We start from the raw sequence: 21,744 nt of genomic DNA, 5'->3' as shown, positions 1-21,744 counted from the left end.
TGTGAGGTGGTACCTCATGGTAGTTTTGATTTGCATTTCTCTAGTAATCAGTGATGTCAAGCATTTTTTCATGTGTTTGTTGGCCATCTGTGTATCTTCTTTGGAGAAATGTCTATTCAGTTCTTTTGCCTGTTTTTCAATTGGGTTGTTGGTTTTTTTGCTATTGAGTTGTATAAGTTGTTTGTATATTTTAGAGATTAAGGTCTTGTCTGTTGCATCATTTGAAACTATTTTCTCCCATTCCATAGGTTGTCTTTTTTTTTTTTTTATGATTTCCTTTGCTGTGCAAAACCTTGTCAGTTTGATTGGATCCCATTGGTTTATTTTTGCTCTTATTTCTGTTGCTTTGGGAGACTGACCTGGGAAAACATTTGTAAGGTTGATGTCAGAGAATGTTTTGCCTGTGTTCTCTTCTAGGAGTTTGATGGTGTGTTGTCTTACATTTAAGTCTTTAAGCCATTTAGAGTTAATTTTTGTGCATGGTGTGAGGGTGTGTTCCAGTCTCATTGACTTACATGCAGCTGTCCAGTTTTTCCAGCACTATTTGCTGAAGAGACTCTTTTTTGCATTTTATATTCTTGCCTCCTTCGTTGAAGATTAATTGACTGTAGGTGTCTGGGTTTATTTCTGGGCTCTCTATTCTGTTCCACTGGTCGGTCTGTCTGTTTTGATACCAATACCACACTGTGGTGTTTTTTTGTTTTGTTTTTGTTTTTGTTTTTGGTCTTTTTAGGGCTGCACTCATGGCATATAGAGGTTTCCAGGCTAGGGGTCAAATTGGAGCTGTAGCCGCCGGCCTATACCAGAGCCACAGCAACATGGGATCCGAGCCTCTGTTCTCTTCCTTTGGTCTGTCTGTTTTTGTCTTTTTTGTTGTTGTTGTTGCTATTTCTTGGGCCGCTCCCGTGGCATATGGAGGTTCCCAGGCTAGGGGTTGAATCGGAGCTGTAGCCACTGGCCTACGCCAGAGCCACAGCAACACGGGATCCGAGCCGCGTCTGCAACCTACACCACAGCTCACGGCAATGCCGGATCGTTAACCCACTGAGCAAGGGCAGGGACCGAACCCGCAACCTCATGGTTCCTAGTCAGATTCGTTAACCACTGCGCCACGACGGGAACTCCTGTCTGTCTGTTTTGGTACCAGTACCACACCGTCTTGGTTACTATGGCTTTGTAATATTGCCTGAAGTCTGGGAGAGTTATGCCTCCTGCTTGGTTTTTGTTCCTCAGGATTGCTTTGGCAATTCTGGGTCTTCTGTGATTCCATAAGGAGTTATTTTCTTAATTTTCTTTCTCGGTTGTGCTGGGCCAAGGATTGAACCCATGTCCCAGCGCTGCCAATCCTGTTGCGTCACAGTGGGAGCTCCAGCTTGCTTGCTTGTTTGTTTGCTTGCTTGCTTGCTTGCTTGCTTGTTTGCTTGCTTGCTTGCTTTATTGTCTTTTTAAGGCGGCACGTGGAAGTTCCCAGGCTAGGGGTTGAATCAGAGCTGCAGCTGCCAGCTTATGCCACAGCAACTTGGGATTCGAGCTGCGTCTGCTACCTACACCACTGCTCACGGCAGTGCTGGATCCTTAACCCACTGAGCAGGCCCAGGAATCGAACCCACTTCCTCATGGATACTAGTCGGTTTCGTTACTGCTGAGCCACAACAGGAACCCCTCCAGCTTTAATTTCTAACAAGTAAATGTTGATAGATATAACCCACATAAACAAAGATGTTTCGTGTCTTCAGGATTTTTAAGAGTATAAAAAGGTTTGAAATGAAAAGACTTGAGAATTAGTGTGAAGAAGTTCGTGTTTTGGTGTTGTGGCCTTACACTTACCATGGTGAGGGCGTGGGTCATTTCTGAAAGCATGGGCAATCTGTTTGCTGTGGAGAGCCAGCCCACAGACAGCAATCATAGGAGACACTGGGACAGGACCTTGGCAGAGCCATTAGTGGGAAGAGGGATGACTATTCTTGAGCAGCTTTTGTATGTCATGGAAGTCGTGCTGGATGCTCTTCAAAGTATCCTGGGGGATATTGAAGAAGAAGGGAACGGAAATGTCAATTTCCAGGAGGAGTGATGCCAATGAGACCTGGGGAATCTGCAGCTGACACACCAAGCACCTGGTGGTGTGTGCTTCCCCACCCGCCACTGGAGGCAGGCTCTGCTGCGTCCTGGCTCTCCTTGCCTTGTGGACCCCCTGGCTGCCCAGAAAGTGTGTTCTGAATAACCTATGACTCACAGGTTGGGTGACTTGCTGAACAGCCCCTGCATGGGACAGGTGAGTCAGGAAGTGAGAGGATCTTCCCGGAGATGTCAGAGAACTGAAGACACTTTGTCAGTGGCGTAAAGGGTAGACTAGTACAGACCTACAGCCATTCAGTGGTGCCCCTGTGCTGGATGCTGGGTGTAGAGTGGGGGGTAGGTTTACCCCTATGCTTAACTTCAGAACAGGCTTTGGCAAATGGCAGCTTGCAGCTGGCTACCTGCTTCAGCTGTTGCTGCCTGTCAGTGTTTGTTCCTTTTCACCCTGAGCAGTGTTCCACTTACGGCTCTACTGCACTTTATCCGTTCACTTGTTTCCAGCTTTTTGCAACTGCAAGTAAAATCACTCTGAACAAGTCTCTGTGTGGACATGTACTTTCATTTCTCTTGTGTCAGTCCCTAGGAGTAAAATGACTGGGTCATCTAGTAGGCATATATTCAACATTCTAAAAACTCAAATTGTTTTCCATTATAGTTGTACCATTTTTACCTCCCCACTAGCACTGTAGGGGTTCAGTTACTGCACATACCTGCTGACTCTTGGTATCATCATTTCTGGTTTTTCTTTAAAACCATTTGTTTATTTTAAAAATTGAATGGGTAGGAGTTCCCACTGTGGCACAACAGGATCAGCAGCATCTTGGGAGTATACGTTTGATCCCCAGCTCAGCAAAGAGGGTTAAGGATCCTATGTTGCCATGCATGTGGCTTAGGTTGCAACTGTGGCTTGGATCTGATCCCTGGCCCAGGAGCTCTGTATGCTGCAGGGCGGCCAAAAAACGGAAAAAAAAAAAAAAAAATTGGATTTTTTTTATTTTGAAGTTTGAGAGTTCCTTGTATATTCTGGACACAAGTACTTTATCAGATGTGTGATTTACAGTTGATTTTTCCCAGTATGTGACTTGTCTTTTCATTCTCGTAACGGTCTCTTTTGAAAAGAAAACTCTCTATTTTGGAGTTCCCGAAGTGGCTCAGTGGTTAACGAATCTGACTAGGAACCATGAGGTTACGGGTTCGGTCCCTGTCCTTGCTCAGTGGGTTAAGGATCCGGTGTTGCCGTGAGCTGTGTTGTAGGTCGCAGACTCGGCTCAGATCCCGCGTTGCTGTGGCTCTGGCGTAGGTCGGTGGCCACAGCTCTGATTAGACCCCTAGCCTGGAAACCTCCTTATGGCACAGGAGCAGCCTAGAAAATGCAAAAAGACAAAAAAAAAAAGAAAAGAAAGAAAGAAAATTCTCTATTTTGAAGAAGTCCAGTTTATCAACTTTTTCTTCTATTGATTATATTTCTGGTGTAGGTATCTTAAGAAATCTTTGCCTAGTCCAAGATCACAAAGGTTTTCTCCTTTGTTTTCTTCTAGAAGTTTTATAGTTTTGGCTTTTACATTTAGGTCTGTGATTTATTCTGGGTTACTTTTTTGTGGAAGGAATAGATAAAAGTTTTTCTTCTTTTTTCTTTAATGGTTGTCCACTTGTCCTAGTACCATTAATTGAAAGGACATGTCTTCCTCCTGGGAACTGCCTTTGCCCCTTGTCAGGAGCCCGTGCCTGCATGTGGGGTGCTGTTTCTGGATTGTGCTCCTCAGTCAGGGATTGTCTTGTTCTTCCTCTCACAGTTGTCTTGGGTGTTCCAGGTTCTTTAAATTGCCATATGAATTTTAGAGCCAGTGTCAGTCTGCACAAAAAGGCCTGCTGAAATACTGATTGGGGTCTCACATTGTGTCAGTAGATGAATTTGGGTAGAATTGTTATCTTAACAATATTGAGTCTACTGATCAATGAACACTTCATATTTTCTGTCAATTTAGGTCTCTAAGGAATTTCTCTTCGCAGTAGTATTCTGTAATTTTCTGTGTATAAGACTTGTGCATCTGTCAGTGGATATATCCCTGGGCATTTCCTAATATTTTGATGCTGTTGCTATGGCGATTTTTAAATATTTGAATTTCTGGAGGAGTTTGTATAGAATTGGTATTATTTCTTCTTTAAATATTTGGTGGAATTTTCCAGTGATGGGCGTGGAGTTTTCTTTGAGGATTTTTAACTGTAAATTCAATTTCTTTTATAGCTATAGGGCTCTTCAGATTATTGATTTCCTTCTTGAGTGAGTTTTGGTAGTTTGTGCATTTCAAGGAATCTGTCTATTTCATCTGAGTTGTCAAACATATTGATATAAAGGTATTCATATTATTTCCTTTTTTTTTTGTCTTTTTTAGGGCTGTACCCGAAGCATATGGAGGTTCCAGGCTAGGAGTTGAATCAGAGCTGTAGCTGCTGGCCTCACCACAGCCACAGCAACCCGGGATCCAAGCCCTGTCTGCGACCTTCACCACAGCTCATGGCCAAATCCTTAACCCATTAAGCAAGGCCAGGGATCGAACCTGAGTCCACATGGATGCTAGTCAGATTTGTTTCCGCTGAGCCACGATGTGAACTCCCTATTTTCTTATTATTCTTACTCCCCCTTAACATTCTTTTTCTATCACTGGGGTCTATAGTGATGACACCCCTTTTCTGATAGTGGCGTTCTGTGTTCTTAATTTTTTGTCCTTACTAGTCTTGCTAGAGGTTTATTAATGTTATTGATCTCAAAAAACCCTTAGTTAGGAGTTCCCATCATGGCTCAGTGGAAGAAAATCCAACTAGTAACCATGAGGGTGCTGGTTTGATCCCTGGCCTCAGTTGGTTAAAGATCGGGCATTGCGTGAACTTTGGTGTAGGTTGCAGTCACGGCTTGAATCTGACATGGCTATGGCTGTGACGTAGGCCATCAGCTACAGCTCCGATTGGACCCCTAGCCTGGGAACTTCCACATGCCTCAGGTTTGGCCCTAAAAAACAAACAAAATTCCTTAGCTTTTGTGTTCATTATTTTCTCTATATTTGTGTCATTAATTTTCACTCTGATCTTTTTTATTTTTTTGCTGATTTCTTTGGGTTCCTTTGCTCTTCTGATTTCTTAAAGTAGAAGCTGAGGTCATCAGTTTGAGACTTCCCTCTTTGCTGATATAAGAAGTTTAATATAGGAGTTCCCGTCATGGCGCAGTGGTTAACGAATCCGACTAGGAACCATGAGGTTGCGGGTTCGGTCCCTGCCCTTGCTCAGTGGGTTAACGATCCGGCGTTGCCGTGAGCTGTGGTGTAGGTTGCAGACGCGGCTTGGATCGCGCGTTGCTGTGGCTCTGGCGTGGGCCGGTGGTACAGCTCCAATTAGACCCCTAGCCTGGGAACCTCCATATGCCACAGAAGCGGCCCAAAGAAATAGCGAAGAAAAAAAAAAAAAAAGAAGTTTAATATAATACATTTGCCTGTGAGAACTGCATTAGTTATAGTCCACAGATTTTCATTAAATTAAAACGCTTTTGGAATTCCCTTCGTGGCTCAGGGGAAACGAATCCAACTAGGAATCATGAGGTAGCAGGTTCGTTCCCTGGCCTCCCTCAGTGGATTAAGAATCCGGTGTTGCTGTGAGCTGTGGTGTAGGTCACAGATGTGTCTCAGATCTGGTGTTGCTGTGGCTGTGGCATAGGCCGGCAGCTGTAGCTCCTTTTAGACCCCTCGGCTGGGAACCTCCATATGCCATGGGTGCGGCCCTCAAAAGACAAAAGACAAAAAAGAAAAAAATTAAAATACCTTCTAAGATACATGTACCCCAGCATTATTTACAGTAGCCAAGACATAGAAGCAACCTAAGTGTCACTCGACAGAGTAATGGATAGAGAAATAGTGGTACATATATACAATGAAATATTACTCAGCCATAGAAAAGAATGAAATAATGCTTTTTGCAGCAACATGGGTGGACCTAGAGATTATCATTCTGAGTGAAGTAAGTCAGAGAAAGACAAATATCATATGGTATCATTAAAAAATTTTTATTATAGTTGATTTACAGTGTTGTGTCAATTTCTCCTGTACAGCAAAGTGACCCGGCTACACATCCATATACATTCTTTTTCTCACATTATCCTCTTTCATGTTCCCACAAGTGACTAGATTTAGTTCCCTGTGCCGTACAGCAGGATCTCATTGCTTATCCACTCCAAATGCTGTAGTTTGCACCTACCAACCCCAAATTCCCAGTCCTTTCCACTCTTCCTCTACCTTGACAATCACAAGTCTATTCTCCCTGTCCATGAGTTTGCCTCTTTTCTATAGACAGGTTCATTTGTGCCATATATTAGATTCCGTATATGAGTAATATCATATGGTATTTGCCTTTCTCTTTCTGACTTACTTCACTTAGTATGGGAAGCTCTAGTTCCATCTACATTGCTACAAATGGCGTTATTTTGTTCTTTTTTATGGCTAAATAGTATTCCATTGTATATACGTACCACATCTTCTTAATCCTTTCATCTATGGTGGACATTGAGGTTGTTTCCATGTCTTGGCTACTGTGATTGTGGTGCAATGAACATGTATCTTTTTCATTGAAGTTTTTTTTTCCAGATATATACCCAGGAGTGGGCTTGCTGGATCATATGGTAGTTCTATATTTAGTTTTCTGAGGTATCTTCATACTGTTTTCCATAGTGGTTGTACCAATTTACATTCCCACCAACAGTGCAGGAGGGTTCCCTTTTCTCCACACCCTCTCCAGCATTTGTTATTTGATCGGCCATTCTGACTGGTATGAAGTGGTCCCTCATTGTAGTTTTGATTTTTATTTCTCTAATAATTAGTGATGTTGAGCATTTTTTCATGTGCTTGTTGCACATCTGTATGTCTTTGGAGAAATGTCTGTTCAGGGCTTTTGCCCATTTTTCAGTTGGGTTCTTGTTTTTTTTTTGCTGTTGAGTTGTATAAGTTGTTTGTATATTTTAAAGATTAAGCCCTTGTCTGTTGCATCATTTGAAACTATTTTCTCCCATTCCATAGGTTTTCTTTCTTTTCTTTTCTTTTTTTTTTTTTTTAATGTTTTCCTTTGCTGTGCAAAACCTTGTCAGTTTGACTGGGTCCTGTTGGTTTACTTTTGCTTTTATTTCTGTTTCCTCAGGAATCTGACCTAAGAAAACTTTTGTATGGTTTATGTCAGAGAATATTTTGCCTATGTTCTTTTCTAGGAGTTTGATGGTGTCTCGTTTCATATTTAAGTCTTTAAGCCATTTAGAGTTTATTTTTGTGCATGGTGTGAGAGTGTGTTTGGGTTTATCTGTTTTGGTACCAGTACCACACTCTTTTTGCTTTTTTTTTTTTTTTTTTTTTTTTTTTTGCTGCACCTGAGGCATATGGAGGTTCCCAGGCTAGGGGTTGAATTGGAGCTATAGCTGCCGGCCTACACCACAGCCACAGCAACACAGGGTCCAAGCTGCGTCTTCGACCTACACCACACTTCACAGCAGCACCAGAACCTTAACCCACTGAGTGAGTCCTAGTCAGATTCATTTCCAGTGTACCACAATGGGAACTCCTCACATCTGTATTGATTACCATAGCTTTCTAATATTGCCTGGAGTCTGGGAGAGTTATGCCTCCTGCTTGGCTTTCGTTCCTCAGGATTGCTTTGGCAATTCTAGGTCTTTTGTGGTTCCATATAAATTTTTGGATTGTTTGTTCCAGTTCTGTGAAAAATATTATGGGTAATTTGATAGGGATTGCAATGAATCTGTAGATTGCTTTGGGTAGTATGGCTGTTTTTTTATGGTACTAATTCTTCCAGCCCAAGAGCATGGAATATCTTTCCATTTCTTTGAATCCTCTTTAATTTTCTTCATTAATGTTTTATAGTTCTCAACATATAAGTCTTTCACCTCCTTGGTCAGGTTTATTCCTAGGTGTTTAATTTTTGGGGGTGCAATTTCAAAAGGTATTGTATTTTTGTATTCCTTTTCTAATATTTCATTGTTAGTATACAGAAATGCAACCGATTTCTGAGTGTTAATCTTGTATCCTGCCACTTTGCTGAATTTGTTGATCAGTCTGAGTAGTTTTTGTGTGGAATCCTTAGGGTTTTCTATATATAGTATCATGTCATCTGCATACAGTGACAACTTTACCTCTTCTCTTCTAGTTTGCATACCTTTTATTTCTTTTGTTTGTTTGGTTGTTGTGGCTAGGACTTCCAATACGTTGAATGAAAGTGGTTATCCTTGTCTTGTTCCAGATTTTAGTGGGAGGGCCTTCCAGCTTTTCTTCATGGAGTATTTTATTTGCTGTGGGTTTGTCATAAATGACCTTTATTATGTTAAGGTGTGTTCCCTCCATACCCACTTTGGTAAGAGTTTTTATCATGAATGGATGTTGGACTTTGTCAAATTCTTTTTCTTCATCTTTTGAGATGATCATGTGGTTTTTGACTTTTCTTTTGTTAATGTGTATGATGTTGATTGATTTGCATATGTTGAACCATCCTTGTGAACCTGGGATGAATCCCACTTGATTGTGGTGTATGATCTTTTTTATATGTTGTTGGATTTGGTTGGCTGAAATTTTGTTGAGAATTGTAAATGCTTTCTAATTTCCCCTTTCATTTCTTCTTTGACTCATAGGCTATTTAGAAGTGTGTCAGTTGTTTCCATGTAGTTGGAGGATTTCCCAGATGTCTTTCTGCTGTTGATTTTTAATTTAATCCCATCATGATCAAACAACACACTGTAAGCTTTGAATCATAACTGTATTGAGATTTGTTTTGTGGCCCATATATTATCTTTATAGTAAATGTTGTGTATGAGTGTGAAAAGTATGTGTCTACTGTTGCCAGGCAGAGATTCTTGTGAATGTTGGTTGAGTCCAGCTGGTGGATAGTGCTGTTCAGACTGTGTCTTTGCTGATTTTCTCTCTGCTTGTTCCATCAGTTATAAGAGAAGGGATTGAAACTGATGGCGAATTTGTTTATTAGTAGTTATAGCCATTTTTCCTTAAGTTAAAGCTCTGGGTTTTTCCAGTCTGGCTCCTGAAAACTGGCACTTCTGTGGCCCTGGCTGAGCTTCTGTTACTGTCCTGCTAATCCGTGAGGGTGGTTTCTCCCTGGCCTGGGGGCTTCCTGACAGAGCTGCCCAGTACTCTGCTCAGCACCCCAAGCGGCCCCTCTGTGGACCCTGCAGCCTTGCTTGTGTGCACCTCTCTCTTCTCTAGTTCCAGCTTTTAGCTGCCTCTGCTCACCTGCCAGTGTGGGCCAGCCCTCCAGAGTCCCTGTTCCCTGCTCCTCGCCAACAGCAAGGCTCACCCCTGTGTTTCCTGACACTCAGGATCACTGTCCTGTGTTGTCTGGAGCACTGGTGTTGTCTTGTATCTTGTCTTTTTCCCACTTGTTTCAAGTGGGCAGTTAAATTTGTCCCTCTCACTTCATCTTTGCTGGAAACCTGTAAGACTTGGCTGTGTCATCAGTGCTGTATATTTTCCTCAGGCTCTCTCCAAGATTGGATGTCGACTGACCATGTGTGGTAGCAGATGGAAAAGAGGGGACAGTGGGTTCCCAGCTCCCCCTGCCCTTCTTCCCACCCAGCTCGGGCTGGCCCTGCCCTCTCCTGAACATGTTGACTGTTGGCACTTGCATGTGGGGCATCCAGGAAGCGTCAGGGCCCTTGGTGATGGCAGGTGGTCACCTGCACCAGCCACAGCACCTCTGTTCATGGAGCCCATGGTGTGTGTTATGTGGGGTGCCCCGATGAGTGCTGGCAGTACAGATGCCAGCTGCTGGCTGTGTGGCACCATGGGCCCAGGGTTGCAGGGAGCAGGCAGGGGGCAGACGCCCTACCAGCATGGGTCTGTGCCACCATGTTCTTACCTCCTTACCTGTCTCTTGCGCTTCGGTCCACAGAGCTGCGGTGCAATCCCGGGCAGTTTGCCTGTCGCAGTGGTGCCATCCAGTGCATCCCCCTCCCCTGGCAGTGTGACGGCTGGGTGACCTGTGAGGATGAGAGCGACGAAGCTGACTGCCCAGGTGAGTGTTGCAGGTGGGTGCCGTGGCTGTGCCTCCCATGAGGGGTGGTGTCCACCTGTCATCTGTGTTGCATCCACGTGCAGCCATCCACTCCCACCCCGTCTTTAGAAAATAGGTGCCCAACACTGTCAGGTCCCAGCCCGGCAAGACGCGGGGCTGTGGGTGCTGGCATCCTGCTTGCTTGGGCCCTGGGACCCACTCTGGGGCCTCCTCCTGGCGGCGTGCAGGTTCCTGGGGGCAGTGCACACGCCACAGGAAGTCTGAACATGGTTCCTTCACCTGGTTTCTGCCCCAGCGTTCCCAACGAGGGTGACACATCTGGGAGCAGGGAGAGTTCCTAGCTCGGGTCAGGGTTTGCGGGCATGTGTGTGGCAGCCATATGACACATTGACCTGTTGAAGACCCTGGTGATCTGGTCTAGTCCCTTTGGAAGGAGTGTCACTCCAGCTGAGAGTCAGCTCTGACTGTTTGGCCAGCTTTGGCCATGGCACGAGATTTAATGATGTTTCCCCTCAGTGGCTTAGCTGGCCGTGCCTGCGCCTACCATAGGGATTTCCTAGCCTTGTGCTTGGTTCCCGCCTTTCTCTTTTCCTCCACCCCATGGTTCTGCTTCCACATAGACAGACCCTGCCCGTCCTCCAGGCTTTGCTCAGATGGGACTATGATGCCTGTGTCTCCGGGCCTCTGGCTGTAGGTTGGCTTCTGCCAGCATCTGCTCTATCCTTGTCTGACAGCTCCTAGACGTTGCCTGGCCCATGCTTGAACTCCCTTCCACAGTGTGAGCTCGCTGAGGGCAGGAGACCCAGCTGAGGACAGGGGTCCTTTTCAACATGCAGTAAATGAGAGGAGGGTTGCGAGTCCTCTGGGTTGAGGAAAATCCACTAACTCCCACCAGAGGATCAGAGGGCATCACATGGAAGGTGACATTTGAGCTCAGGACAGTCCTTTCAGGCGTTCGGAATAAGTGGGAGGTGGGGCACTATCTGCCTGTGAAGGTGGCTGTTGGGAGGTGAACCCCTGATCATCCTTGACCTATTCTGGCTTTCGCATGTTGTGCCTGTCTCTGGTTGAGGTGTTTGCCCTTCTGATGACAGTCGGAGTGGTGGTGACCAGTCTGGGAGCCCACCTGGTCATTCCTGGGGCCACAACCCAGAGGGTGACCTTGCAGACGTCAGCACTGTGTGGCTTGGAGTTGCCAGGCTGTAGGGTTTTCTCCCCAGGAAGAGAACAAAGTCTGTTATACGGGAGCCCCGCTTGTGGGGGGACAGGGCTGTGCACAGACTGGCCAGGGCAGCCAGTGCGGGTGTCCTGTGCATGCCTGGGAGGGGTGCGGAGGCTAGGCCTGGTGCCTTCCTGTTCCCCTGATTGTGGTTCTGCACCCACCCTGCATGTGTAGTGCTGCACAGGGTCCACATTGATTTCTGATTGTTTTTAAAGTTGGGATTCTAAGAAATTTATCAAAACATAAACAGATTAATATAATACCTGTTCTTATTTCCCTGGATTAATAACTCCTGAAATTATGTCACATTTTTTTCTTGTTTTTAATTATGTTTTAGTTTTTTTTATTATGTTTTAGTAAGATGTACGCTTTACAATTTTTATTTTATTTTATTTTTGGCTGTGCCTATGGCATGTGGAAGTTCCCAGGCCAGGGACTGCACCTGTGCCACAGCGAGAACCAAAGGCACACTAGTGACAGCACTGGATCGTTAACCCCCAAGCCATGAGAGAACTCCTATAGTTTATTTTAAAAGAAAAGCCTTTAAAAACTATGGCTTTATTAGGTCATGTCTTCCTTAATGTGCCCTCTTCTCAACCACAACAACAACAAAAAGGAGAATGAGAGGGAAAATCTTTGTGTACGGGAGGGGATGCAGGCAGGGGGTCAGCTGTGACCTTCCTCATGTGGGCAAGTTTAAGTAAACTCATGGGAAGTCCTAGTTGTGCTCAGTGTGGCTGCTTTTGAACTTGGACTACAAGACTTCTGGAGTGACCACAAGAGACTATTTCATTGTCCTGCTAAAAGCCTGCTAAAATTACAACAAAAGAGTCTAAAAGATATAAAACCACAAGGACCAATAAAATGGGAAAAGACGTAGCAGCAGGAGTTCCTGTTGTGGCTCAGTGTTAACAAACCTGACTAGTTAGTATCCATGAGGATGTGGATTCGATCCCTGGCCTCGCTCAGTGGGTTAGGGATACAGCATTGCCATGAGCTGCGCTGTAGGTTGCAGAAATGACTTGGATCTGGCATTGCTGTGGCTATGGCATAGGCTGGCAGCTGCAGCTCTGATTCAGCTCCAAGCCTGGGAATTTCTATATGCCATGAGTGCAGCCCTAAAAAGAAAAAAAAAGGTAGCAGCAGATCAGTAATTGCAGAAGTGTATTTGGAAGACAGAAAGCAAATGGTGTGCTCACTTGGGGCAGAATGGCCATCATTGAAAAGTCTACAAATAGTGAATGCTGGAGAGGGTGGGGAGAAAAGGGAACTCTCATATACTGTTTCTGGGAGTGTAAATTGGTGCAGCCACTATGGAAAACAGTATAAACGTTCCTCAAAAAGCTGAAAATATGGTTGCCACGTGATTTTGCAATTCCATTCCTGGGCATTACCCAAACAAAACTATAATTCAAAAAAAATTCTTGTATCCTTGTGTTCATAGCAGCACTATTCACAATAGCCAGGACATGGAAATAACCTAAATGTCCATCGACAGATGAATGGATTAAGAAGATGTGGTATGGGAGTTCCCTGGTGGCTCAGCTGCTTAAGGGCCTGGTGTTGTCAAAGCTGTGGCTCAGATTGCTGCTATAGTGTGGGTTTGATCCCTGGCCCAGGAACTTCTGCATGTCGTGGGTGCAAACCCCGCCCCCCCCCCAAAAAAATGTGGTGCATATATACAATGGAATATTACTCAGCCATTTAAAAGAATGAAATGATGCTATTTGGAGCAATATGACCTTGATGCTATTTGAAGGGAAATGACCTAGATAATCATACTAAGCAAAGTAAGTCAGAGAAAGATAAGATACCATATGATAACACTTACATGTGGAATCTAAAATATGACAGAAATGAACATATCTACAAAGCAAAAACACACTCAGAGATACAGACTTGTGTTTGCCAAGGCAGGGGTTAGGAGAGGGATGGAGTGGGCGATTGAGGTTAGCATTTGTAAGCTGTCCTATATAGGATGGATAAACATCAAGATCCTACTATATAGCACAGGGAACCATATTCAGTAGCCAACAGTAAACCATAATGGAAAGGAATATGAAAAAGAATAGATACGTGTATAACTGAGTCATTTTGCTGTAGAGCAGAAATTAACACAACATTGTAAATCAGCTATGCTTCAGTTAAAAAAAAAAAAAAAAAAGGAGTTCCCGTCGTGGCGCAGTGGTTAACGAATCTGACTAGGAACCATGAGGTTGCGGGTTCGGTCCCTGCCCTTGCTCAGTGGGTTAACGATCCGGCGTTGCCGTTGGCTGTGGTGTAGGTTGCAGATGTGGCTCAGATCCCGAGTTGCTGTGGCTCTGGTGTGGGCCGGTGGCTACAGCTCCGATTCAACCCCTAGCCTGGGAACCTCCATATGCCGCGGGAGCGGCCCAAGAAATAGCAACAACAACAACAAAGACAAAAGACCAAAAAAAAAAAAAAAGTAGATGGTGTCCCCAGTGCAGTCTAGGCCTTCAGGACATTCCCCACATTCAGGGGCTGGAAGGCTGGAGTCTCAGTACCCTGATCTCCCACCGGCTAACCCCTGAGATCCATTCCTGTGACATTTATAGGGCCACACCGGTGGCATATGGAGGTTCCCAGGCTAGGGGTCTAATCAGAGTTGTAATTGCTGGCCTACACCACAGCCACAGCAATGCAGGATCTGAGCCATGTGTGCGACCTACACCACAGCTCACAGCAACACCAGATCCTTAACCCACTGAGCAAGGCCAGGGACTGAACCCGCAACCTCATGGTTCCTTGTCGGATTCGTTAACCACTGAGCCATGATGGGAACTCCTCCTGTGACATTTGGAAGCTGAAAGGGAGGTAGCACTCTCTCTGGCCGTGGTGTGGGTGCGTGGGCTTGCACCAGAGTGCATGTTTGCAAGGGTTTCATGTCTCCCCGCTGGCCAGCTTCACAGGCTGAGTGGCTGAGACTGGCAGCAGTTTCTTGCACTTTACTAACATGTGGATGGCAAGACTGGCTATAGCTAGCCAGAGCTATAGCTAGAGAGTGATGGTGATGGTTAGAGGTGGCCCACTCCTCTCTTTTGCACGCTCTCCCTCGTCAGTTTTTTGAAAGCACCTCTTCCCTATTTTAAACCTCTTTGTGTTTGAAATACCTCGTGTGGCCCCTGTTGTCCAGAGTAAACCATCTCTGATACAAATGGCGTCGTGGAAACGAATCTGACTAGTAATCATGAGATGGTGGGTTCAATCCCTGGCCTCACTCAGTGGGTTAAGGATCTGGCATTGCCGTGAGCTGTGGTGTAGGTCACTGACACACCTTGGATTCCTCGTTGCTATGGCTGTGGTGTAGGCTGGCAGCTGTAGCTCTGATTTGGCCCCTATCGTGGAAACCTCCATATGCCACAGGTGTAGCCCTAAAAAAAAAAAAAAAAAATCAGCTTCAAGTTAATTCAGGGAAAACTCCAGGAAGACAATATAGGGGCCCTTTATGACATTATGACTTTGGTAGGTTAGGAAGGTAGTTGTATTTTTTTTTTGCTTTTTGTTTTTCTCTTTACAGCTGCACCCACGGCGTATGGAAGTTCCCAGGCTATGGGTCAAATTGGAGCTGCAGCTGCCAGCCCATGCTACAGCTGAGGCAATGCCAGATACTTAACCCATTGAGCCAGGCCAAGGATTGAACCTGTATCTTCTCAGAGATAACATTGGGTCCTTAACCCACTAAGCCACAATGGGAACTCCATTTTTGTTGTTGTTGTTACTGTTTTTAAGTAACAGAATATGTTAACTCTAATGTAAAAATGATCAGTTTTACCAGATTAAAATTAAGATCTTCACTTTATCAAAAAGCCCCAGTAGGAGTTCCCTAGTGGCCTAACGAGTTAGGATTCAGCGTTGTCACTGCCGAGGCTTGGGTTTGATCTGTGGCCCAAGAATTTTGCATGCCATGGGTGTAGCCAAAAAAAAAAAAAGCTCTGATAAAGAATGTGAACAGAGAGAGTTCTTGTTACGGTGTATCGGCAGAGAACCCAACTAGTATCCATGAGGACACAGGTTTAGTCCCTGGCTTTGCTCAGTGGGTTAAAGATCTGGCATTGCCATGAGTTGTGGTATAGGTGGCAGGCGTGTCTCAGATCCTGAGTTGCTGTGGCTATGGTATAGGCCAGCAGCTGCAGCTCCAACTCAACCTCTAGCGTGGGAACTTCCATATGCCTCGGGTGCAGCCCTTAAAAAAAGAAAGAAAAAAAAAGTGAAAGTGAACAGAGAACCCACAGAGTGGGCAGATATTTGCAATTCTTCAGCCCATAAGGAATTCTGATCCAGCACATGTAAAGAACTCCCACAAATTGATAAAAGATGTGATCAGGCATGTCACAGAAAATGAACACAGATGTAGTTAAACATATGAAGAGATAATCTTCAGAAACTACAGGGGAGCTCGCACTTTACAGATTACTTGGATTGCAGACACTTGAGATGCCCAATAAATCCAGGTTTTGGAGAACATGTGGACAGCTTGGGAGGCTTGTGTGTTGCTGCTCAGCGGGGTGTGTTGGTACACCCACTTTAGGGAACAGGAGTTAACTTGCAAACATTCTCATGTTCTGTGACTCAGGATTTCCACCTTGCGGCGGTGGGGGGGGCGCTCTAGAGAAACACTTGCGGTGCTGTTCATGCTGGCATATGTCTTGGAAACAACCCCCATGTGTTCCACAGCAGACGCAGCGAGAGCAGGTGAGTGTTAGGTTCTTGTAGCAACTGGACAACTCTTAGACCAGAGTGTAGGTGACAAAGGTAAGTTGCCAAAAGGTACACCCAGCACAGGAAGATAAACCACACCAAGCACTATCTCATTTTCAGATACTTCCAAGTGTGGTAGACTCAGAGGAAAAAAGGCTAAATGGTGTTACTCAAGAGCTGGGTTTCTGGTTTTTCCCAGTGTGGGGGACAGAAGGATGAGCCTGGGAGGGGCAGATGTGGAGGTGCAAAAAATCAGCTTCAGGGAGTTCCTGTTGTGGCACAGCAGAAACGAATCTGACTAGTAACACTGAGATGGCAGGTTTGATCCCTGGCCTCACTCCGTGGGTTAAGGATCTGGCATTGTCGTGAGCTGTGGTGTAGGTCACAGGCACAGCTCGGATCTGGTGTTGCTGTGACTGTGACATAGGCCGGCAGCTACAGCTCTGATTTGACCTCTAGCCTGGGACTTTCCATATGCTCCAAGTTTGGCCCTAAAAAGATAAAAACTGGAGTTCCCTCTGTAGCGGAGTTGGTTAAGAATCCAACTGCAGCAGCCCAGGTTGCTACAAAGGCACAGGTTGGATTTCCAGCACGCAGTGGGTCAAAGGATCAGATGTTGCCACAGCTGTGGCTCATATTCAGTCCCTGGCCAGGGAACTTACATATGCTGCAGGTGTGGCCATTGGGGAAAAAAGAAAAAAAAAAGTGTGCTTCAGTCAGGCAGCTATCTATATAGGCACCATGGAGGAAAAGGGACAGCAAGAAAGATGACTGCCCCCCCTAAATAAATAAATAAAAATAAAATGGCAAAAACCAAAAATACAAAACGCTAGTTTCAGCCTTACTCAGGTTGTTTTTTGTTTGTTTTTGTCTTTTTAGGGCCACATTTGCAGTATATGGAGGTTCCCGGGCTAGGGGTCGAATCAGAGCTATAGCCTCTGGCCTATACCACAGCCACGGCAATACCAGATCCGAGCCACGTCTGTGACCTACACCACAGTTCACAGCAATGCCAGATCCTTAACCCACTGAGCAAGGCCACAGATCGAACCTGCATCCTCATGGATCCTAGTCAGGTTCTTACTGCTGAGCCACAGCAGAAACTCCTAGATGTTGTTTTCTGGTTGAGCTTGTAGAATTCTGGACATTCTTGCAGGCGAGATATAGGTCACAGGCACAGTTGGGATCCTCTATTGCTGTGGTGTAGGCTGGTGGCTGCAGCTCCAATTGGGCCCCTAGCCTGGGAACTTCCATATGCCTCGGTGTGGCCCTAAAAAGACCTCCCCTCCCCCCCCAAAAAAAACCTACCTGAAAAAGAAGTAAGAAAAAAGTAGAGAATTTTCTGTGGGAATGGGATTAGGAGCAGAGGGCTGGGCAAGGGAGGTGGGTTTTGTTTCATCCTGTGATATACACATCTAAGAATTAAGACACCTTGGGTGAGGAGCCCCACTCAGGTCAGCCTGTTCATGCCACACATAAGCAGGCAGTAAACTGTCCATTCTATGGACTGTGCACTGAGCCATTCAGGGCCCCAGGAACAGCAGGAGGGGGGCAGATTTTGAACTTGGAATTTATGGGGCTGGGTTTTTGCAGTTACTTGTATTGTCCACATGGGTAATGAAGTGGAGACAGTGTGCTTATGCTGGTATGTCCCTGAGGGGATAGAGACAAAGGTGGCAGTCCCTAGGGCTCAACCAAACCAGCAACCTTTACCCAGTGAGGTTCCCCCCTGAACGAGGTGACTGGTCCTCACTGGTAAAGAACATGCTCTGCATAATGGAAATACCATTAGGAACTTCCTATTTCATGGCTCTCTGGTTTTAGAAGTCCTGCTTTGGTAATCAAATATTGGTTAACTTACAGACATTCGATTTTTATTTTTTATTTTTATTTTTTGGCTGCCCTGTGGCATATGGAGTTCCCAGGCCAGGGATCCGAGCCACAGTTGCGACCTATACTGAAGCTGTGGCAATACCGGATCCTTTAACCCACTGTGCTGGCCAAGGACCATACCTGTGTCCTGGTGCTGCAGAGATGCTGCCAATCCATTGCACCATAGCAGGAACTCTGAGACATTCAGTTTTTTTGTTTGTTTGTTTGTTTGTTTTGTCTTTTTGCTGTTTCTTTGGGCCGCTCCTACGGCATATGGAGGTTCCCAGGCTAGGGGTCGAATCGGAGCTGCAGCCACCGGCCTACGCCAGAGCCACAGCAACGCGGGATCCGAGCTGCGTCTGCAACCTACACCACAGCCCACGGCAACGCCGGATCGTTAACCCACTGAGCAAGGGCAGGGACCGAACCCGCAACCTCATGGTTCCTAGTCGGATTCATTAACCACTGCGCCACAACGGGAACTCCAGACACTCAGTTTTGACCACAGTTCCAAACCTGTTTGGTGTGAAGTAGGCACGTGGCGTGTGTCTCAACAGCCCCTGCCCCTCCTTCATGTGGAGGCGTTACTAGCTCATCTAGACCCTCACTCCATATTTGAACAGGTTTGAAGTGTCTAGAAATGCAGAATGTCCATCACATGTCCATTATTTGCCAATAATCTTCGCTTTTGGCCAAATGCTCCTGGGAAGCAGCGAGCTGGCTACTGGGGTTGACAGGGTTGGAATCCTCCCTGGGATGCCTGTGCTGGGGAAGCAGAGCCTGGCACACTTGTGCCCCCAGCGAGAAGCCTTTGCCCTGAAGCCTGGAGGGCATACGAGACCACACCACCTGGGGAGACGGGTCCTGGTGGCTAGGTTGGGGTTGGGGGGCATTTTTGCTCTGGAGTGGGGCTGTCACTGCCAGGCCTGCCTCCCTGTGTCAGATGACCTGTCAGCTCCCAGCTTCATGGCTCCTTGGAGCTATTCTCTTGTCTGGTGAGGACATCTGAAGATGGACTGGCTTGGGCTTGGCTCGGGTTACAGGGAGTGAGTGCGTCCAAGGCCATTTGTGGGTGGAAGAGGAGGAGGGCGCCCCCCTCAGGGGTCAAGGTCATCTGCTGACCTCCACCAAGATGGAGGGAGGGAGTGGGAGAGAAGGCTGCCCTGGGGTGTCTGCATCCTGAGACTGCACCTGTTGACCAGCTGACCGCACTACTGTCTGTGAGGGAAGTTATTGTCAGAGGTCCTAAAAGAGGGCTGTAAGGCTGCTGATCCAGTGAACCTTGCCTCCCTCCAGCCACCCTTAACTCTTACTTTTGGCCCACAGGACACTCAGGGGGCCCTTGTCTGTCATCACACCTTCCCCTGGCTGAGCTCTTCTTCTCCTTCTTGCTGGCAAAGGCCTGTGTCAGTTGGTGGGTTTCCGTGGCAGCATGTAACGGCTGCTCAATAATGAGTGATGAGGGGGTGGATATGAAAAGACATAGTAGGAAAGTCTACTGCCACTAGGCTTTCTGGTTACTTCGTTAAATTTCACCTGTTGCACCACCCCCTCCCTAGCCTGCAGATGGCTTCACCACAGGCAGCATCCTAGCCACCTGGTGTTGAGTGCCCCCTGCAAAACTGTCCCTTTTCTCTTCCTCTGCCCTAGATTCCTGTCTCTCAGCAGTTTGGCCTGTCCTCTCCTGGGTGCTAAGTGCTATCCTTGATCTGGGGAAGAGGCCAAGACCCAAAGTGGAACCACAGGTTTTGCTGGTTTGAACAGACAGAAGGGAGCTTCGAGATTCAGAGGCAGTGAAATAGGCTTGTCCTCAAGATTGTCCCAGATATGCCTGGCTTTGGCTTTGCCCAGGCTGTCCCTCTGTGGGAATTCCTCTATTCCCCTCCCTCCTCATCCCTGACCCCCATCCCTCAACCCATCGCCCAAGGGGATCCCCTCCTGGGAACAGAGCAGAGGAGGGCTCCCAGTCCCATAGAGCTGAAGCCCCTTCCCCCCCCAGACTGGGGTTTGAAGAGGGCAACTCGAGCCACTGGCCTTGAAGATATTTCTCCTGTGGGTCTTTGCCTGGTGTAAGCCTATCCCAGGCACTGAGAGCACATTTTATGTGGTAGAGTGATTGGCAAGCTAGTGGCCTCGATCCCATCATCTACCTGGGAAGGAGTTTGGGAAGTTCTGAGTAGCTGGAGGGGGAGGAGCAAAGCTTCTTGCATCTCAGGAGGACACAAAGCCACTGCTTCTACAGAAATGAGGAAGTGCAGGCAGCCCAAACATTGAACCATAGAATTGTGGTAATTAAAGAAATGCCATTGAAAGTGTCACTCGTTTAAGAATATGAAAGCTGTTTATAGTTGTAAGCTGACAGCAAATCAAGCAAGTCATAAAATACAGTGTTTGATGTCATCCCAAAAGTTTTAAGGATTTGTGTAGAAAAGAGAGATTGGAAGGGTGGCAGCCTCTACTGTAGTAACAGTTTATCTGTTTTGTCTTTTCAAACTTGTATATTTCTCAAATATTTTACATTGAATATTTGTTACTCTGTAGTGCAAAAATAGAATTTTGTTTTATTAAATACAAACAACGTCAGAGTCCATGGCACTAGATCAAACACTGGAGAAGTCTGTCATGTGGGCAGGTTGCCAGCAGTAGGGTCAGGGAGGGTTTGCACAAGCACGCTGCCACCCTTTCTGCCACGCCCACCGACCTTGCCATTGTTCCATCCAAGCCACACCCCTGTCATTGTCACGCCCCAGGCCATGCCCAGTAACCCATTTCCTGGCCTCCCTGAGGTTGCTGAGCCAGGCTGAACTGCTTTGATATTTGTGCAAATGTCTGTATCTTGCAGCCCTGCAAAATGAAGTTTGTCATCTGACCTTGTACTGGGTGTTGTCCACCTTGCGCCCGTGAGCCCCTCTGCAGGCCAAGCGAGAAAGTCATGGGTGAAATGTAGCACCTGGCTCTTTCTTGCTCGCATCTTGAATAAATCTCACTTCTCCAGGTCTCCTCTTAGACCTGTGAATTACTCTTAGACTAAGGCACATAAAGCTGGCTGGCGTTCTTTCTCGCCCTGAGCTTCCTATTTATAGTTCAACCGTGCTGCAGGCCTACTGCACAGCAGGGCCTGTGCCAGAGGCCAGGGGCCCTGTCCTCAGGCTGTGAGGGGGACCATCAGGCAGAGAGGGCCACACACAGCTCACTGGGAGCCTCCTGGGCAGCGGGGGTGAGGTGTGGGGGGTGGAACAGACTGACTCTGCAGAGAACCCCTGGGGCCTGAGCTGCTAGAGGATGTTCGGCAGAAATAGCTGACTCTGCTGTGCCTGCAGCAGCCCAATAAGATGCCACAGGGAAGCCTCATAATAAAGGCCTCATATATGTTGTCGTAATAAAAAATGTAGACTATCCAGGTATAATTGCAGTCAGAAGCACATACCCATTTGACATGAACCACTTTAAAGAGTTCCAAAGAAAACCTGAATACATGGAATCTGTGCTGCTCCCTCCTAGCACCCAGCCCTCTGACTGCACCGTGGTTCGCCTTGGCTCCTTAGTGTTGATGAGCAGTTTACAGCCACTTTTTTTTCTGCTTTCAGAAGTGATCGGGGAGTCTCGTCCTTACCATGGGAAGGAGGCTGTGGATCCAAGGCAGGGGCGGGCTCGAGGCGGCGACCCCACACACTTCCACACCATGAACGTGGCGCAGCCTGTCCGCTTCAGCAGTAAGTTGCAGACCTGCCCTGTTTGTGATCCAGGGCTCACCCCTCACATGGCCCTTCACTCTTCTGTGCCACATGGCTGTG

At 46.5% G+C, this 21,744-nt stretch overlaps 1 protein-coding gene across 2 annotated transcripts in view; it reads left to right on the top strand.

Moving 5' to 3' along the window:
• Positions 1-21,744, top strand: part of DGCR2 (DiGeorge syndrome critical region gene 2) — a 54,685-nt gene that overhangs the window by 14,296 nt on the left and 18,645 nt on the right. For both annotated transcript variants that reach the window (XM_047759535.1, XM_047759534.1), the window contains exons 2-3: positions 10,015-10,137; positions 21,538-21,663. In XM_047759535.1, coding sequence (XP_047615491.1) covers positions 10,015-10,137; positions 21,538-21,663 — 249 coding nt within the window. The remainder of the gene's footprint in view (positions 1-10,014; positions 10,138-21,537; positions 21,664-21,744) is intronic.

The sequence above is a fragment of the Phacochoerus africanus genome, chromosome 15, assembly GCF_016906955.1.
Source record: "Phacochoerus africanus isolate WHEZ1 chromosome 15, ROS_Pafr_v1, whole genome shotgun sequence".
In the NCBI taxonomy this organism is placed as follows: domain Eukaryota; kingdom Metazoa; phylum Chordata; class Mammalia; order Artiodactyla; family Suidae; genus Phacochoerus; species Phacochoerus africanus.
This window is presented reverse-complemented; position numbering and strand designations above follow the sequence as displayed.